Source organism: Anser anser (assembly GCF_964211835.1).
Source record: "Anser anser genome assembly, chromosome: 1".
Taxonomy (NCBI): Eukaryota; Metazoa; Chordata; class Aves; order Anseriformes; family Anatidae; genus Anser; species Anser anser.
In genome coordinates, this window is record NC_139720.1 from 184,056,253 (window position 1) to 184,074,271 (window position 18,019).

The 18,019-nt window shown below is 42.0% G+C and overlaps 1 protein-coding gene across 5 annotated transcripts in view; it reads left to right on the forward strand.

The window, feature by feature from the left end:
* Positions 1-219: 219 nt before the first annotated feature.
* Positions 220-18,019, forward strand: part of RNASEH2B (ribonuclease H2 subunit B) — a 43,825-nt gene continuing 26,025 nt past the window's right edge. For 2 of the 5 annotated variants that reach the window (XM_083810187.1, XM_083810188.1), the window contains exons 1-3: positions 220-377; positions 12,642-12,713; positions 15,680-15,769. In XM_083810187.1, the coding sequence (XP_083666313.1) occupies positions 314-377; positions 12,642-12,713; positions 15,680-15,769 (226 nt within the window). In that variant the 5' untranslated portion in view covers positions 220-313. Of the gene's footprint in view, positions 378-12,641; positions 12,714-15,679; positions 15,788-18,019 lie in introns of all 5 variants that reach the window. The other 3 variants (XM_083810185.1, XM_083810186.1, XM_083810189.1) reach the window with 2 other exon arrangements.

An 18,019-nucleotide genomic window follows, 5' to 3' on the forward strand; every position in this document is an offset into this window, starting at 1 on the left:
TGAGAGACACAGCCCTCCCGCTCCCCTCCCACACGCCCACCTCCCGCTCCTCCCGCCCGCAGCGGCCCGTACCATTCCCCTCACACGGCCGGGGGTGAGCGAGGAGGGGGGAAAAGGGGAGAGGCGGTACAGCCGCCGCTATGTGAGCGCCGTGCTACCACCCGCTCCCCCCTTCTAGCGCCCGCGCGGTGGCGCCGTCCCGCCGCCGGGCTCTGTGGCGGCGCTTCCCGCCTCTCCTCGCCGCGCCGCTCCGCCCCGGCCGCCATGTTGCGGCGGCGGCGGCTGTGGGAGCTGCCGCCGGGGGTGGCGGAGCATGCACGGCACGAAGCAGCGTCCCGCGGCTGCGCACCCTGCCCAGTGGGTGCTCGTTGCGCCAGGTAACCCCGCGGGGCTCCGAGGTGGGGCGGGCTCCGCCATAAGCGCCCCGCTCGCTGGTCACGGCGGCGGAGCCGGGCAGGAGGCGGCCGCCTTCCCTGTGAGGGCTGCGGTGCGCGGCCGGCCCTGGTTTTGTGACACAGCCCCGACACAAGGCCCTGCAGGGGATCGCCCTCCTCCCCGGGGACCCCGTCTCCCTCACCGTCTTTTATTTTTTATAAATTTGGTTCACCCCTGGTGTGCAGGCGGCGCTGTGAGCCCTGCAGAGAGGAGCTGTGGAAGAGAGGTCCTGTCAGCAAGGTCCTCCATTGAGACTCAGCGTCGTCTCCTGGCTGCTGGCCTGCCTCACCTCTTTCCCCGTTGTTTACTTATTTATTGAGGAAATGGCTTAATCCCTAAGCTTCTGCTTCAAAACAAACTCCTTGGAAAGCATAAATCCTAATCCACACTGAGATCTCCTCCGCTCTTCTTCCTGTAGGCTGAACGAGCAGACCTCCACATGGCAGCTAGCGCACACGAGGCCATAAGCGCTGTGTAGGCTTAGCTTCTCTTGCTTCGCACAAAGCAAGTGTGAAGATGCCTTTCCCACCCTTTCAATTTATTTCTGGCTAGTATCAGCTCATAAAGTCTTAAATTCACAGGTCACAAAAGGGTTTTGTGTTAAGGAGGATGAGGCAAACAGGTTGTGTTCAAACTCCAAGATGCTCAGAGGAAGGAGGCATTTCACAAGTACCTTTTTATAGCCTGATATCCTAAGGCAGTGAGACTTCCACAGCTGTTCGTGGGTCAGCCTCATGCTGTGCCTGTTTCTTGTCCTACCCAAAATTACAAGCTTGTTTGTTAATTTCAGCCAAACCTGATAAAAAGGGGGAGCTTTTTGGAGTATTTTTATAATTTTCATGAAAACGTCTGTGACAATGTGATAAGTGCTGTAAATGATACCACCAACAGAAAGGTAGAGAATCAGCTTAGTTCACCGAGGCTTGAAAATGAGGCAGGAGTTCAGCGTTGAGGCATTAAGAAACCAGGCTTCTCTAGTTACAAGAGCAACAGGAGCAATTGTTATGGTTTCGCTGATTCCTCTCTTCCTCTGGTTTTAGCTTTTCATTTCCAGCCTTCGGTATCTGACATGCTTGATGCCTAAGAAAGGAATTTATAAGCGAGGCATTCCTTTCTCTGCAGACTAGGATTTAAAGCTGAATCTTGTATCAGATGACTGGCTATGCCAACAGATGTCCATACTGTGCAAATATTTACAAATATGCTTAACTTATGCATGAGTAGTCAGTTCTGTGCAGTAAGTTAAATTCTTCAGTAAGTGTTTGCAGGATTGGAGCCAGAGCTTGTAACTTTCATGAAGCCAGACAGTTTGTATTACCAATTATGCCAGCACAGCTCTGACAAAATTTATATAGTACTCCAGACCTGTAAGAAAGTTTATTAAGCCTTAGTAGAACCTCAGAGCACATAGTGATTTTTAGAAAAAGTGTGTGGCTGATAATTTCAGAACTCCACAGCTGATGAAACTTGCATAGCATATAAATAGGACCACTGAAATTAAATAGATTTAATGATTTTAGTTTTCTTTTAACAATTTTTAAGTTAGTGTTTGTTGTGCTTGTTAAAGTTTTACATTTCTGAACTGCTCTGTCTGATGGAGCTCAGAAAGTCTTCATTGGCCATTTAGCAGAAATTGTAATCAGAAGACCCGATTGCTCTTAGGAAAGAAGATGGACAAAGTTTTCTGTATAACCAGAGGTGCCTTTTTCTTTGACAGTGTTAATTTTTATTTATATGGCAATCTGTACCTTCACAAGACATGTATGGTATTATGCTACATACATGCATAAAAGCGACCTGTGTAAATAACTGTGGGATCTGGTTCTGGGTGGGAGTTTAGTACCATCTGTTAATGTCTGCTAACACCTTGTAGATGTAGATTGTAAGTTTATCTTCATGTATCCTGTGCATAGTGGCAGGAAAGGGAAAGACATGTTTTAATACTACGCAAAGAGCTCCAAAACTTTTCTTATACTAAAGGCACTTTCTAAGGCCCTACTTTCAAGTAATTCAGTTAGTTTGAGCTACTCACCAGAGCAGTCTCCCTAGAACAGCTTGTAAGGTTAATAATGCGTACCATCCTACACAACTAAATAGCATTTCCGCTTGGATATGTCATTCATCTTGCACTGATAGTGACATCTTAAAAGTTCCTGTATGGCTGGAGATGATGACTAGCTCTGCAGAGAGGCTAGATATCAGTTTAAAAAAGAATGAAGTCTGTCAGAAGGGTAGAATTAAAGCTGAGAGAACTGAAACTCGCTTTCTTAACTGTCAGCATTTCTCAATCAGTTTGACCCAGAGCATGGCAGGGATGTGGCTGGAGTTCTGGACAAGGATACATATGTTGCTCTCATCTCTTAATCATTGTGCCATTCTGAAACTATCAGAAGAGACTGAGCCTCTCGCAGAAGTCTCGGAGCACGGTTTCGTTACTTATATGACACATAGAAACACTTAGTTAAGTGTAAAAAGCTCATGCCAGAGGAAGGTGAGATTCTTTCTTATTTGGACTTCAGCAGCTGGCAACATTGTGATATTTGCAACACAGCAGCTAAAAAACAGATGGATTTCATTTTCTGATTTGCCATAGAAAGTGAGTGGAGTTGTGTGCTTTGGGATTGAAGGCTCTAAAATTATTACTAATTTCCCTGCTTCGCTATACATTTATAGAATATATTACATTGTGTGGCTCTGTTGTTTGCAGTGTGTTTGAAATTGAGAAGATATATTTCAATTTTGGTTCTGATTTCCTTGTTTTCATATTGATTTCAGTGTTCTCGAACCAGCTCAGAAACAAGAAATCTCCTCTGTCAGCTAGAACTGCCCTATGTTGTTTTTTCAAGAAATGATTATAGCTAGAGGAGTAATACAGCTGGAGTGGTTGTTTTACCAATGATGCGTGCTACAGCAGTCTCTTGAGTTGTCCTAGAGGGCCAGACTCCCTTGCTTTTTGTTACAAATCATTAACTGTATCATTATATTTCCAGTACTGTAAAACTGTGACCATCGGTGTCCATTTCATGCCTACAAGTGGTAGGACAGCTACAAAACACGCAGCTCATCAGGTATTTTGCCTAGATTATAGAGGTGGGTAAAGGTGGGAAGGAGGAGGGTACAGCATTGCCTCAGTTGAGAGACAAGATGTCCTGATGTCCAGTCAGCCAGGCACCCTGTGCTTCACCTCTGTCAGTCTTTGTCTGCCTTCGTTCCTTTCTATGGCAAAGAAAGGGCTTTGTTCACTCCACTTATCAGTAGCACCTTGATGACAGAGCTTTGTCCTCACCAGCCCATTGCCATACTAAGATGCTCAAGCCTGTTCGGCATGGGACAGTCACACAAGGGAAATCTCGAGTAGGAAGAGGGGGAAGAGCCTTGGACGGTCCTATCAGGGCTTGCGGGTATGCAACTTCAAGGTGAAGTACAAATCTTACCTTTAGACAAGGTAGCCTGCCGTTGTCCTGGTGAGAGCTCTGGTCGTGGTGTTTCTGCTGATACTTTCTTTTTTTTTTTTTTTCCTGTGGCACAGGATGATTTGCTATGTCAAAACATCTTTTTCTTTTGTTTTTATAAGCACAGTTGTTCCCATGTGAGGGATTGAAGCACCAAGGGCAGGATGAAGGGAGAAGCCTTGGCTTGGGACTCAGGGACAGAGGAGTTAAGAAGCATTGGTCTGGTGGAGAACGTTGGACAAGGAGAGGATGGGAACCATGCTGATCACTCATAAAGGCTGGGAGCCACTGCTGGACATCGTGCAGCCTTAACACAGGCGTTTAGAGGAAGGATGTGAATCGTTGAGAGAGAAAGCAATGAACAAACAGGAGAAGAGTAGGCAGAGGGATTGGTCAGATGGAGTGAGGTGATGAGGACATAAAATTGGGTGAGGACAGAAGACTTGGGCATGCAGGTAGGGGTAGAGCTCTGCATGCTGGGCTCAAAATAGAGCCAACCCTTCAGGCAGTTTCTCCAGTTGCAGATTAACTATTCTGTGGATACACAGGCACCAGGTTTGGCCTAGAGCAGACTCTGCTCAGCACTAACACGGTTTATTGGTTCAAGTGCTGTGCCATGTTAACACATCTCTGCTGTTTCCAGAACCAGCTTTGCAGTGCAGCTGCTTTCAGACAGTGTCTGAACTAATAAGTCCTGATGGAACCGAGCTGGCTCTGCGCAGACCCACATGGGTGTTTCTGTGCTGTGTTCCACGTTCCAGGGGATTTTATTAGCTTGGCTGGAAATCTGGATCTGAACTTGCTTTGTTCGGGGTAGTTGACGTCGACCGTTAAGAAGACCTCCGGAATCTGGAGCTCTGGAGGAATCGTGGTACAGAGGCACCACGGTGTTTGTAAGTCCCGAAGGACCCACGTGGACTTCACTGGTGGGTGTCTGAGTTTGCAGATTGTGCTCTTCTGCATTTCTCATAGCAGTTGGATAATCTGTGATGTTTTATTGTGTGTGTATCCACACCCTCCGCTTACTCTTGAGAATGCAGAGCTTCCTATACAGGCTTCCTGTTGTATTGGTCTGTCTACTGAGTGGGTCCAAGGGAAATGAAGTGGCTCCTGAGGATTAGAGCCCATCTGTCTCATAGCTAGAAGGTTGTTTATGCTGGGCTTTTGTAGAAGAGATTCTGTGTTTACTGAGTATTTATGTTTATGTTGTGTTTTTTTTTCATATCACCTGAATCAATGAGGTGCTTTTGTAATACACATATAGGATATTTCTGTTTGTTTCACAGAGCCCACGGAGCTACCGTTGTCAATGTTTTCTTTGAAAATCGTAAGGACTAGAAATGATTTTTTAGAAAAAGAAATAATATCGAGACCCCACCTAACGGTAGGTTTACAAGAGTAGGGATCTGGAAAACTTTCAGATACCGTGGTGAAATCACGTCGTGTGACAGATCTCACCTGGGCTCCGTATAACAAAATATCTTATATAATGGCCTCAAACTGGTCGTACCGACAGCAACCAACCTCTCCCACTAGCTGCCTAGCAGGACGGGTGTGAAGGGCAGTCTCTTTTCAGTACAGTTTCTCTGGGATAGGTGTTATGTCGGAGCTGATACTATTTATATCCTTCGCTGGTTTTAGCAAAAAGGTCAGGAATTGAAGACAGTTTTCTAAGTTTGGCGTTTCACTCAGCACCCAAGGTTAAGAGCACTGTATTTCATTTGTTCTGTATTAGTAAAAGAAGTAGGGGTTAGCTGCGAGCTGAAGATTAATTTCCAGCTCTATTTTACTGAGCTAGACAAGTTTAGAAGACTACATTTTTTCGGTCTGTTGTTTTCTTAAACAGCAAATTGATTAGCTTTTTTATTATTTTATGGGAACTGCCATTTTAATGGCACTGGAAGGATAGCAAGAAGGGAGGGAAATTTAACAATCCTATTATTTTTAGGAATTACTTTTTTAAAAATAAAAGGAGCAGTTTCACATGAGACTTGGCAAGCTCTTCGAACAAATCTCATATGCCAAAAGTCAGATGGAGGCAGAAATAAATGGACTGTGATGCCAAACCATAGGGCATCAGCATGCATTAAATTAATCCTCCTTTCTTTCAAATGAGACTAAGGAACTTTTGTCTCCATGCAACAACAGAGGAAGCATTTGACTTGAAAATTTGGGGTCATATTGAGAGAAGATGTTATATCAAAAGAAGCTGTTGAATATATAGTGCATAAACGTAGTTTGCTTTAACATCTGAAGTAGGCAGTGTTTTTTTTTATTGTTTTCCATTCTCTTACCTTGTGCTTAAAAACACTTTGATACGTGCTTTTATTTAGTGTTAAAGAAATAAATTCAGAGTATCTGCTGCAAAACAGACCGCTATGCTGGGCTGTTAGAAAGCTTATTTCAGCAGTTGTAGCGAATGCCAAAATTGAGCAGGACATTTGAACGTTAATACTTCCAGAACGATTCAGATAAAGAACTTGGAAATAATGTTCATAATTAAAAATGTGTGTTTTTAAGCAGCTGACTTGAAACATCAGAAAGATAATGTAAGTATACGTGCCCGTATTTATCTACCTTCTTAATAAAGTGAGCGTGGATACACTTACTGTAGAAGTCAGCACTCTGCGGGCATATTTTACTTAACCTCTCCCTAAACTGGCATTTGCATCTCCTGAACAAAGCCTTTTGCCTGCAGGTGATTTGCACTGTTTTTTTGCATGTCATCTCTTAAAAGGCATACTGAGCTCAGCTGTGTATAAAGCAGATATAACTGGCAAGCTAAGGAGCCAGAAGGAAGCATAGCAAATAAAGTAACTGAAAAGAGATGTTTTAATGTGTAACACCATCTCCTACTTCTGCTTTCTGCCATCTGGCTTGAAAGAGACCAACTTATGCCAACTTAGGCCTCTCTGCACATGGGAATAGGGCTGATTCAGCCAGTAATACAGCTGCACCACTGTTGACCCTATAAATATTGAGAAGGGAAGTCTGAAGTTTTTATCCTTTCAAGTGATAACCTGTTCTCGAACTTCTCAAGATTGACTTTTCCTTCATTCAGCTCAGCCTCCTCTGGATGATCTGCCTAACATCGAGATGTCAGTAACAGCTGAATTAGTATTCTCCATTGTTGCCAGTGAGTCTATAAGCATGTGTTTTTGGCTTAAGAAGTGATCTGTGCCAGCATTAGGTGACGTTAAAGGATGCTCTCAGGCAGAAGTCTTAATATTAAGCGCAGTTGCTTGGCTGTGTACTGGGGCAGAAGACTACTCAAGCCATCTGGTAGTATTTCTGTGTCAAGTTTTGTTCAAGATAGAAAACTTAGTGCCATTTTTGCTTCTCAGTAAGTTTTGTTTTGTTTTTACCACAGTATTTGCAGGTGAAGTAGGAACCAAAAAGGGTCTAAGGGTATAAATTGCACCACATTAAACATTATTTGCTCAAGGCATCGAATAGTATATATTATAATTACCAAGCTGATTGCCATCCTAGCTTTTACGACAGGCATCGCAGAAATCCCCTTGCTGAAGCCAATACTATGTACAGTCGAGAGGATAAGGGAGTGAGGTGACATCAAACTATTGTAACTGAGTAAACACTAAGGTAAGATTTCCAAAAATGAAGTGGTTTCAAGTGTGAAGCCATGCCTCCTGTGTAGGCATGTGGAAGGGAGGCTTTTTGCAGTGGTAATAGAGCTGTGTGCCGTTTAGTGCTCTCCAGGGAGCATTGTCAGCCAAGGAAGCAAAGATACCTTGTGCTCATCTGTTGCTTTCCCACCTCTGTAAATCGGATAAGATCTAGTTTTCTAATTAGCCCAAGCTGACCAAAGAGCCCATTGTCTCATATAGAGTAAGTGATTTTCTGTGGCGTCTGCTGCTGCTGCCACAGGTTCTGTCCCTCTGTTCTGGTGATCATGTAACCACATGGTGGGTGGCAATATTTACTGATTTGGATGAAAATGAAGACTTTTTTGTGGCTTGTTTCTGCTCATCTAGGTCAGTGGACTGAGCTGGCTTGCCACAAGGCACAGAATTGCTGGTTTTAATGGAGAGAAAGCAGCAGAGGTGGGGAGCTCAGGACTGCATTTTTTAATGACCTGTGATCTTTGGTCACTGGAAGCCATTCATGGGACTGCATCCTCAGTCTATGCATACCTGAATTGATTCATTATGCTAATACATAATTATCTTGTAACTTACATTTTTTTAAAAGCTTGTTCGATAAAAAGCCCTGGATTTATTAATTACTTTTCATTGGCCTTTTGTTTAGGGTGCACTGCAGGACAGAGGACACTTGGTTTATATAGCATTGAAGCGGGCACTGAATTAAAGCAGTTTACTTCAGGGTTAACTGGTTCTAAAAATAATGTAAAAATAAACAGTTATCAGATCTAACATATCTGCACCCCTAGACTACATAGTTTAAAGGTTTCCATAAAATGTCCATTAAATGATCTCCATCATCAGCATGTCTCCATCTGACACACCTTTTTTTGCATGACTAGAAGTTCAGAAGGGAATGGAAAAGACTTGTGTAGGTGACGTGTGGTTTAATATCTGTTTTTAAATGAAATCTTAACTTTATATTTCCAGACTTTTAAATGATCCTGTTTTTTTGTTGGGTGGTGGTGGTGGGGAAATTTGTGCTCTCAGAGGGTTTTTTCCTCTTACGCAATTGACAGATATTTACAGCCTTCTGCTTGCTTGGCTGGCAGTTTTTTGCATGGGAATTCCATATAACTTGATATTAGTCTGTTATGTACAGTATTCTATAAGCAATTTTGGAAAAAAAGGTGAATAGACCTTGCATCATTTCTAACAGTTTCATAGATCTTAGTGGAAGTTTTATGTTCTTTTCCAGTTTATTCATGTTGCAGTACCAGCTAGACTTTTTTGTTTTTTTGATGGCCAGATTTGTTAATGCCACATATCTATCCATTGTGGAATACATTATTGCTAGAAATCCTTTGACAGCCGCTTCATTTTCACTTTGTTCTGTTTATACATTTTACAGAATTTGCCTGGTTGTACGTGTGGCCTCCACAAAATACGATAGGCTTTTCTCTTTTTGTGTAATTGAAGGCTTTGTAGTCTCTTCATCTCACCTCCAGGGTTCTGACGTTCCCTCTGTAGACCCCAGTACAACTGCTGGATGTATCGCCCACATTTTTAGGTGGGCTTTGTGTGACTTATTTGATCGTGAACGAGCAGTAGCCTATACATAACTTAAGCAAAGTATACCTACTTAACGGCGCGGTGCTGGTGTTTCATTGTCCTGCGCTGTGCTTAACTCAGAACTCCCTCCACTGGCGCAGCAGCGGCGCTGCCTCACCCGGGTTGCTGGAGGTGTCGGAAAGGTTGAGGCAGACGGAGTGTGCTCCCAGGGATGGGGCAGGCTGTAGGGGGGTTCAGCTGCCTCCTGGAAGCATCTGGCACTTTAGGGAGTGGCTGGCTAATTCAGATGCCTCCCTGGGACAAGATTAATCGGGCCCTCCATACCTGTGTGTCTGTTTTTTGTATCCTTTCAGTGAACATTGTCCTAGGGGAACAGTGTGCTGTACTGACACATCTGTCACTATGCTGACCTGTGCTCCCTGTGTGTTACCTGCCGCGTACAGCTGCAGTTGGCAGAGAACGTAACAGTCAGAAAGGTCTCATCTCTCTCACTTGTTATTCCAGTAGAGGAACAGGTTTCTCAGAGCTGAGCTACAGAAGCTGTTGGAGTAAGTGTAGTGGCAATCACCTGATGTTTTCCATTAGGATTTAACAAAAAAGCTTTTCCTGTAATGCCCTTTTTGTCTGCTTATTTTCTGTAAGATTATTGCTTATCTGGTTGTGAATCTTAAAATTCAAAACTCCAAAACACCTAGTTTAACTCTTAGTTTTGCTAGAAAATCACTACAGAACTGCTTTTAAAGAAGTCTTTATTTACTTAGCTAGAAGAGATCCTTGCCCAAATACGAGGGCTGATAAATGTAATGACATTAAAGAAATCTAGTTACCTTTCCTGGCTGAAGGCCAGAACACACACAAGAAAGCGTTTGGACACCTAACTTCAAGAATCCCTTGCTCAGCGTTTTACTAGCCACCAAGTGTTTAAATTCAGATAAATAGGGCCTTCTTCGTCCGTAAGGCCACGTTACTACTGCATCCAGTTTTCCAAGCAGGCATTCTCCCAATTGCCTCTTTTTATCTGCCAACTTGACATCTAATAGAGCCAATCTGTAACAAAAATATACTTCAGCTGCCCCTGGAAATGGAGTGAGGTATTGAATACATTTTGAAGAAATCCCAAGGTTTAAAACAAAAAAAAAATCAAACCACTTTTGCCTTTGCTCACACCTTCCCTTCTTTTTGTGTTTGCACACGTGCGTCCCTTATGGTAAGCTGCCTTCTGCAGCAGCTGTGGGGGGAACAGGGTCTTTGCTCTGATCCTGTGGGCATGAGATGCTGGGACTGGAACTTGGCCTCTTCTTTAGGGGTTAACTGGCAGGGGCAGCTGCCTGCCATGCAGTTTCTGGGGAGGGATGCAGAGCTAAAAGGGGTAGGGCTGTGCTTCCCTTCCTGTGGGGACCCACGGTAGATAAAGGGGAATCCGTCAGGGCAGAGGGTGATGGCATGGGGTGGCCCTCAGTGGTAGAAGGTGGTTATCCAGGGTTGGGAGGCAGCGGGGTCGCTGCAGGCATCTCCCAGACTTCGTGGAGATGGATGAATCCAGCGTGGCACTAGAAGGTTGGGAAAAGAACAGATCTACCGGATAAAGCTGCGAACTTCATTAAATCCAGCTCCATTAGGAAGGGTTGTCTACTTAATTGTTCACGTTATACACAATGCAACTTCGGGCTCAGCTGGATGCCTTCCCAGTGTTCATAAATCTATGCATGAAGAAAGCAGAGCAAGTGAGCGCTAAAAGCTCCTTGGCTTTTTTTGTTTTGTTTTGTTTTGCTTTGCTTTTTGTTTCAAATTTTGAAACTCACATTTAGTGTGTATATTTTAACATGTTCATGTGAAACACATCAAAGTAAACACATGCAGTGTGTTTCTTTCACTGTCATTAATCACTGTAGTGTTTTAAAAAGTAACAAAAAATACACCAATGTTAAACTGCGGTCAAAAATTGAAATATACACAGCTTTAGAAATTTGAAGTTCTCCTTTGCCAGGACAAATGTAGCTTGACAACCGTGTGTGTTTATGTATCAGCATATGCAGTAAGTCTGGTTAGCAAATATGGACTTTTTTTTCCATTAAAAATCCCTAACGTATATTGAAACTTTTTCAAGCACTTTTTCAAGCCACCTGAAGACTCAACTGAAAATTCAGGAGAAGAAAATAGTGGCAAATTCTTCAAACAGCTCTAGGAACCGTTGTCTTCCAATACTTCACCACAAAATACACTTACTTGCTTTTTAAGCCCTGCTTACGTCTTCCTGTGGACATTTTCTCTTTGGAGGTGTAGATGAGAAAGATGAGGGTTACCTGGGCCTTTTTTGCAACTGAGGTCCCTGTGAACAGCCTGTGAGAAGTCTGCCTGTCCTTTCCTGAGGTGCTGGGGACAGGCTTTCAGCCAGAGTGGACACCGATTTCTGAATGTGTTTGAGGTTCCTACCTCCGTGTTTTTTATGGAAAAGGACTGTGCTGTCTCTGTCTCAGCAAACCTCCTGGATACTACCAAAACTCTCCGCTTCCTGCAGCAGCACCATAACCCAAGCATCATCCTGGTCCCTGTCAGTCCGTTCTCTGGGGGCTGGATGCTGGTTGTGTATGTGAAATGCTTTAGCAATTTTCCTTGCTCTGATGAATGCCTTTGTGAGAGGAATTGGGACAGAACTGGCAGTCTGCGGGCTAAGAAGGATGATGCTGTCGTGTTGCTCTTCACTCAGATGTGGGAAGTTGGTTTCATACATATAACTTAGACTTTCCCAACGAAGAGAACTTGGATAGAATACACTTAACTGGGGATCCTTATAGATGTTTTTTTCAGGCTTGAATCAGCATCATTGTGGGAGCTGTTTCCTTTCTATTTTTTTTTTAAATTTCACAGAAAAATTGTACTTTTGTGGCTCTGCTTTTTGTCTGACTTTTTTGCTTAAAAACAGAGAAAAGAGAACAACTGTCAGGAACCTAAGCCAGAGGCGCTGTATTCTCTCAGCTTCTTTTTCCTGTGGGGAGAACGAAACGCACTCATTGTTTTTCAAGATTATATGTAACAGTTAAACAAGGGTGCATATTTTTCACATAAGTAACAACCAGTCAGACAATTCCTGCCCCATATTGCTGCATAATCTTAGTTCCCGAAAGAAGACCACTGTTTGTTCCTACAAATATTTTACCTTGTGCACTTTTAACTTTTTAATGCCCACACCATGCTTGGTGTAATTTACCAAAGCATTCTCATTGGCATTGAGACTAATCGGGGTAACACATCAGTTCATCTCACTTAACTGAGATGTCAAACTTGGGAGCTCTGTTGCCTGAGGCTCTCTGGGGGGAAGTGGTTTTCAAAACCTAAATCATCCCCAGGTGCATATCTTTCCCACGGCAAATAGAGAGTGCCAGGAAGTCTGGAATCATAATTTAGGTGCCTTGATCAGGTAGGGTGAATTTGGGCTGAGGCATATAGCTTTTTAGGCAGAAAATATGTGAGCTTTCAAAAAGTGTCAATCCAATTAATTCTGAACGTCTTGGAGAAGCGTGGCAGAACGTGAAATGCTTCTCAATTTACAAGTTTATAACTTTTTCCTTTCTCCCCACAGAGGCTGCTACTGACCCCCCTAAGACACCTGACAGCGAACCTATGTTTACAAGACTACGCAGTCCAAGCACAGGCAAGTTTTGGAATAGTGACATGAGCCTGTTAATGTTCTGGTTGATTCCCTCCACTACCAAATGATTCGTGTTTTGCAAGCTGAAATAGTGATGATAATGTAAGTCTTATGTGCCAAAGATACTGCTGGTGATGCCAGATAGTTAATGCTCTGCAAACATTTAGGATTTCTTTTATAATTTTAATTGGCTGAAATGTTTATTCATCAGGAATATTGGCAGCACAAAAAAGAGGTGTAATTTAAGTTGTGTTTTTAAGTGCATTAGTTTTGGGGAACTTGCAGTGTTGGGTGTTGAGCTTGGGCTTTTTTTTTAATCCAAATTTAGGCTTCATACCGTTCATCTTATGCTGTAAAATAAATAGGCAGGGTCAGAAGAAGTGATTCAATTATACTTACCAAGCTGTTTGAGTCTTTACATTTTTAAATCTAATTTTCTTGTTTCCTTGGTCCAAGTGGTGGTGTCTCTTTTCCCATTAATAGATGACGAGGCACTTTGAATTCAAAATACGTTGGAAAGACCAGCAGATGCAGGTGATATAATGACACCACCATCCCACACACAGTTACTTTCTTCTAGTCAGATTGCCATTTTTGTCAAGGATTTGTTATTTCTATATGAGTAACGTAATAATTGTGGTATAAGATACTGCAGCAGAAATCTGCAGCAAGCCTTGGTTACGGTTAGCATGTTTTGTTTAAAAAACATGGCTGGTGCTTTTTTTTTTCTTTTCACCAGCTTGTTTTCTAAATTATATACTTTTGTTTTTGAAATTCACCATTCACTTTTAGATATATATTTGTAACTAAAGTCTTCAGGTACATTTTAATACCACAGTACTCTAATTTCTACTTGAAAAAGTAATTTAAAAATAATAGATACAGAATGTGAAATCATTTATTCTCGTCAGGGTACTTGTTTTTTGTTTGCTCAGATTTACAGTGAGAATATACAGCCAGAGAAATTTTCCACCTGCTGTATTATATTGGCTTTGTAATTTATTACGTTTTAAAAAGAGTAGATATTAATTTGCTTTTCTCTGTGGAAGAAGAAAACTATTTAGCTTGTAGAATCAGAGATCTTGGGAAAGGTTTCTGGGGAAAACCTGAAGTTCAATGATTTGACCAAAAGCCTGGGTGTGTTCCTTTAGAATTTACAGAAGCTTATTTATAGACATGCATAAACTTTCAGTTATGTAGCCTATTATAAGTATAGGGTTTGAAAATGGAAGGACTGAGAACACCCTAATAATGTCTTTTCCTTATGTCTGGGTCTAATGAATGAATTGTTGATGCCAGATATTGTATAAATACCCACTGAAGGACTCAGCACGCTGTGGATAGTCATGCTAACCACTTTATTAAATAAAAGTATGCATGGTCCTTTTTGTAGTCAGGTTAAAAAGGACAAAATTTTGATCCCATACAAAGACTATAAACTAGCGTTTCAGCCTGTAATTCAGAAGTCCTACAAGAAGCATTTTTCAAAGTTTTAAATTAAAAGAAGGGGAGTACCCGTGCCACAAGACTTAATCAACTAATTGAAGTGGCAAAGTTAGAAGGAGAGCTACTTAGCTTCTCTCTCCATCTCCTGGAGATTCTCTCTAATGACATAGTTGGGAACCCGTGGTGACTGTCCTTTTAATGTAAAGAAATAAAATAAGGAGCTGAAGTTACGCAGAAGGAATGGTCTCTTTCCCGACATTTCCTAGCTCTCCACCGCATTTGGCAAGCATGCTCGCTGGTAGGAGTCTTTAAGCTGTTCAACGAACACTTCCATGGATAGTCTGATGTCTGGCACTGATCAAACTATGGTGTAGACCCTTGTTAAGAAGCACATGGTAATGATTGAAACCTCTGCTCCCCCTTATATTTACTGTTCACTCCTCTCCTCCCCTCTCCAAAAGAATGATTATCAGAGAATTGAAACTGTATCCTTAGGTGAGGTTAAACATTTGGTCAGCTTCTTGGATAAAGGGGGGAAAAAAAGCATCATCAGTCATTTTTGGGAAAAGATGCATCTGCCCATTTTAGCTGACCTTCCTCTGCACCTAGGAATCTCATCAGGCTGGAAACAGTAGTGCTGACATCAGCTTGCAAGGGCTTGCATTGACACTTTTTTGAGCCAGCATGCGATCTGCAAGTCAGTGCAGCTTTGCAATTTATGTGTTTTGAGCAGGACTGCCATGTTGTAGTTGATGTTGTCTCTCGAAGATGCACTGATAACCAAGACAGGGCTAGTCCAGCCAACAGACTCAACTAACTGAATGTCAGTGGCCCCTTCTGTAGTTCTGTTGACTTCTTGTTTGAGACACAGAAAATGCCAATTCTGTTTGTAACACATTTGTCACCTTCTCATTAGAACCTAGAAACAGCAGAGCTGTGCTATGAGGTGGCTCAAAATAAAGCTTTTCTTTCACTTTTCAAACTGTCAAGATTATGGTGGGCACGTTGAGGCAGCTCCTTTTAACTTCCTTGTTAACCTTGTTTGTCTAACCATACTGAGTTATCTGTTGTCCATTTTGATGTACACACGCACACAAAAGATTTCAAGTTGTCACTTGAAGGTTTGAGAGTTTTGTTCCCCTAACCCAGCATCTAATGTCTTGGGAACAAGCACGAGAGAGGGAAAGGAAATTTTCTGGTTTTCCACCTTCCCCCTTCAGTACAGACAAAAGCTAATTTCTTCTGTGATTTTGATTTGGGATTGGATCAAAGGCTTTGTGTTGTAAGATGAACTATTCACACATCTTATTTATTGATTCAAATTCAGTTTGGTTTATAGAGCTGGTAAACGAACATCTGTATATAATAGTTTTCTTTGTCTGAGCTTTCTTTGTAGTGAGTTTATGTAGAATGTGTGTATGTTTGTGTGTGTATGTATATAAGGCACATTCTTCAGATGTATTGGGTATTCTTTTGATTTTTGTGAAAGCTTACAAACACAAACCAGATTTCTCTTCTGACAGGGGAAGCAACCCTTTACTTATTCAATAGTGGTGCACAGCAGCTGTTTGAAGTTAAAGCTTTTCATGAAGAATATCGTTCCTGGTTTATAGGTGAGACTGTTCAACAAGGTGAGTAATATAACATATCCTTCCCCCAACTGTAACTAATGTTCATAAACAGACACCTTCCCTCTCTCTTCTAGTAAATTTACAGGTGTTTCTCCTAGTTGTTTGAGGCATGCTGCATCACATCCCTACCTTCTGACACACTCGTTTGCCATCTGGATTTAACCAGGGCTAGGGGCTTTGTGGTCTCTCTTTAAAAGGCTGCCTTTGGCAGCCTCAATTAGACAGATGTTCGTTTGTCTTTGAGGAAGGGTATAGCTGGGCGGGGGAGTCATTCAATTGTATTTAAACTGAAGTGCTATAAAATACTTAGCTTGCCTTGTCAATCAGACCAGAAAGTCCTCAGTGTAAGTAAAATATGTCTTATCCTACGGCAGGGAAAAAGGGCTGGAAGGCCTGAGCTAGCTAAGCAGAGCAGCGTGTTAGAGCTCCAAGTGTTGGAATGCATGGTCTTGTTTTCTTTTAATTACCTCTGTAGTCCTCTGTGTGAGTGTTGTGATCTCAGGGATACGGCTGCTGTCTGAAGGTGCCGTTTCAGTGTTTTGTCTGAAGTGAGATCATCTATAATATCATAGTCCATGATATTTCTAAAAATGAGAAAGAAACTTATGTAACCACTTGTGACAGCTTTAATGATCCTGTATCAATAAGGGTGTCACTGGGGTAGTGTTTCTCTCCCAGGACGTCCACAGACCATGCAATAAGTATCAGTTCAGGTGATAAAGGCATACCCTTTTTGTCCATTTTCAACTAGAAAAAAAAAGAGCATTTATAATAATAAATAAATAAACAGCCTCACCAGACATATGCCTTCTTTAACGGTAATATCCCAAATGCGTGTTATTTTTTAAACATCCTTTGCAGGTGCGTATAGCAATGCAAACAGTATGTCTGTGAGCTTTTCCTTGCTCCATCTGGGGGGGAGCCAAAAGACTGGGTTGCTCCCTGCTCCCAATTACATCCATGTTGTGTTCTCCCCTTTCTTTTTCTAACCTCTGCTTTGGCCCTTTGCAAACGCTTGCCTTGAGAAGCAATTGCTTCAGTTTCATTTAAAATATAAAGGGGGGAATTTTTTTTTTCCGAATGTTTGGGCTGCTGCATCTCTGAGATGGTCAGATGAAAAACAACACAAAAAAGTTGTGTTGTTTGCAGTTAAAGCAAATCATCTCATTATTATCTGCAGAGAAAGACAGAGGTCTTGACACACCTACAGTGAGTCAAAACTCCTTAGGACAAATAAAAATACTCTTCCTGGAGGTACAGTTGAAAACATTTAAATTGAAACTTTAAGAAAGTGGCTAGTGTTTTTTTCCTCCAATTTTATTATAAAAACTTTCAGCTTTATGAGTAAGTAGTCCAGATACTTTCCACAGCTAACGGCTGTGGTGTTGAGATTAAGAGCTGTCTTTGCCTGGTTCTTGTCAGGGAAATGTATTCCCTTGTGATCTGGGTAGTTTTCTTCCAGGGTCTTAGCATGTGACAGTACCAGCTTACAAACTCACATAGCTGGAGGAATGTTTTGACCCTGAATGCCCTAGACTTGTCTTGATTTTGCTTGCATGGGTTGATCTGTATCATTTTGATATAAATGCGAGTTGCCTTATGTTTGTTTGTCTTACACAGCTCACACAATACTAGAGCCACGTTTTGAGGCTGTCACCTCTAGGTTTATCTTCTGATTACAGAATTGCAAAAGGAGGATGACACAGTACAGTGTAAGAGCCCATTCTGCTCCAGCCAGGGGTTCATTTAGGATTCTTGAGGCTTGTCAGAAGCCGTACAAATAGTCCCGTAATAGCCATGTCATTGGTACTCTCTCTGGAAAGAAGAGTTGAAATCAGCTTTGAGATAAACGTGAACTGGATCCCCAGGCTGATTTGGCTATACAGATTTATTGTAGGGACTTCACACTATAATGCATCATGTTAACAGTGCAGATGCTAGATTGGGTATGAGCTTTGACCAAACCACCTTCCCACCCTATCTTTTGTTAGCCTTAGGGCCATTGCAATAAGATTTCCTTTTTTAAAAAATATCTTAATCACGTGAATTAAAAAAGAATTACATTTATTTGCCTTTGGTTTGCTAACTAATTTCAAGTTGACATCAATTATTATCTCTCATTAGTGAATTTCTTTATTTCCAATTATCTACGATTATACAGAAAGACTGAGCTATTGTCCTGCAATGAGCTTCATATGGGCAGAGGTGTCTGCTTCAAGGAGAGACCAAGTT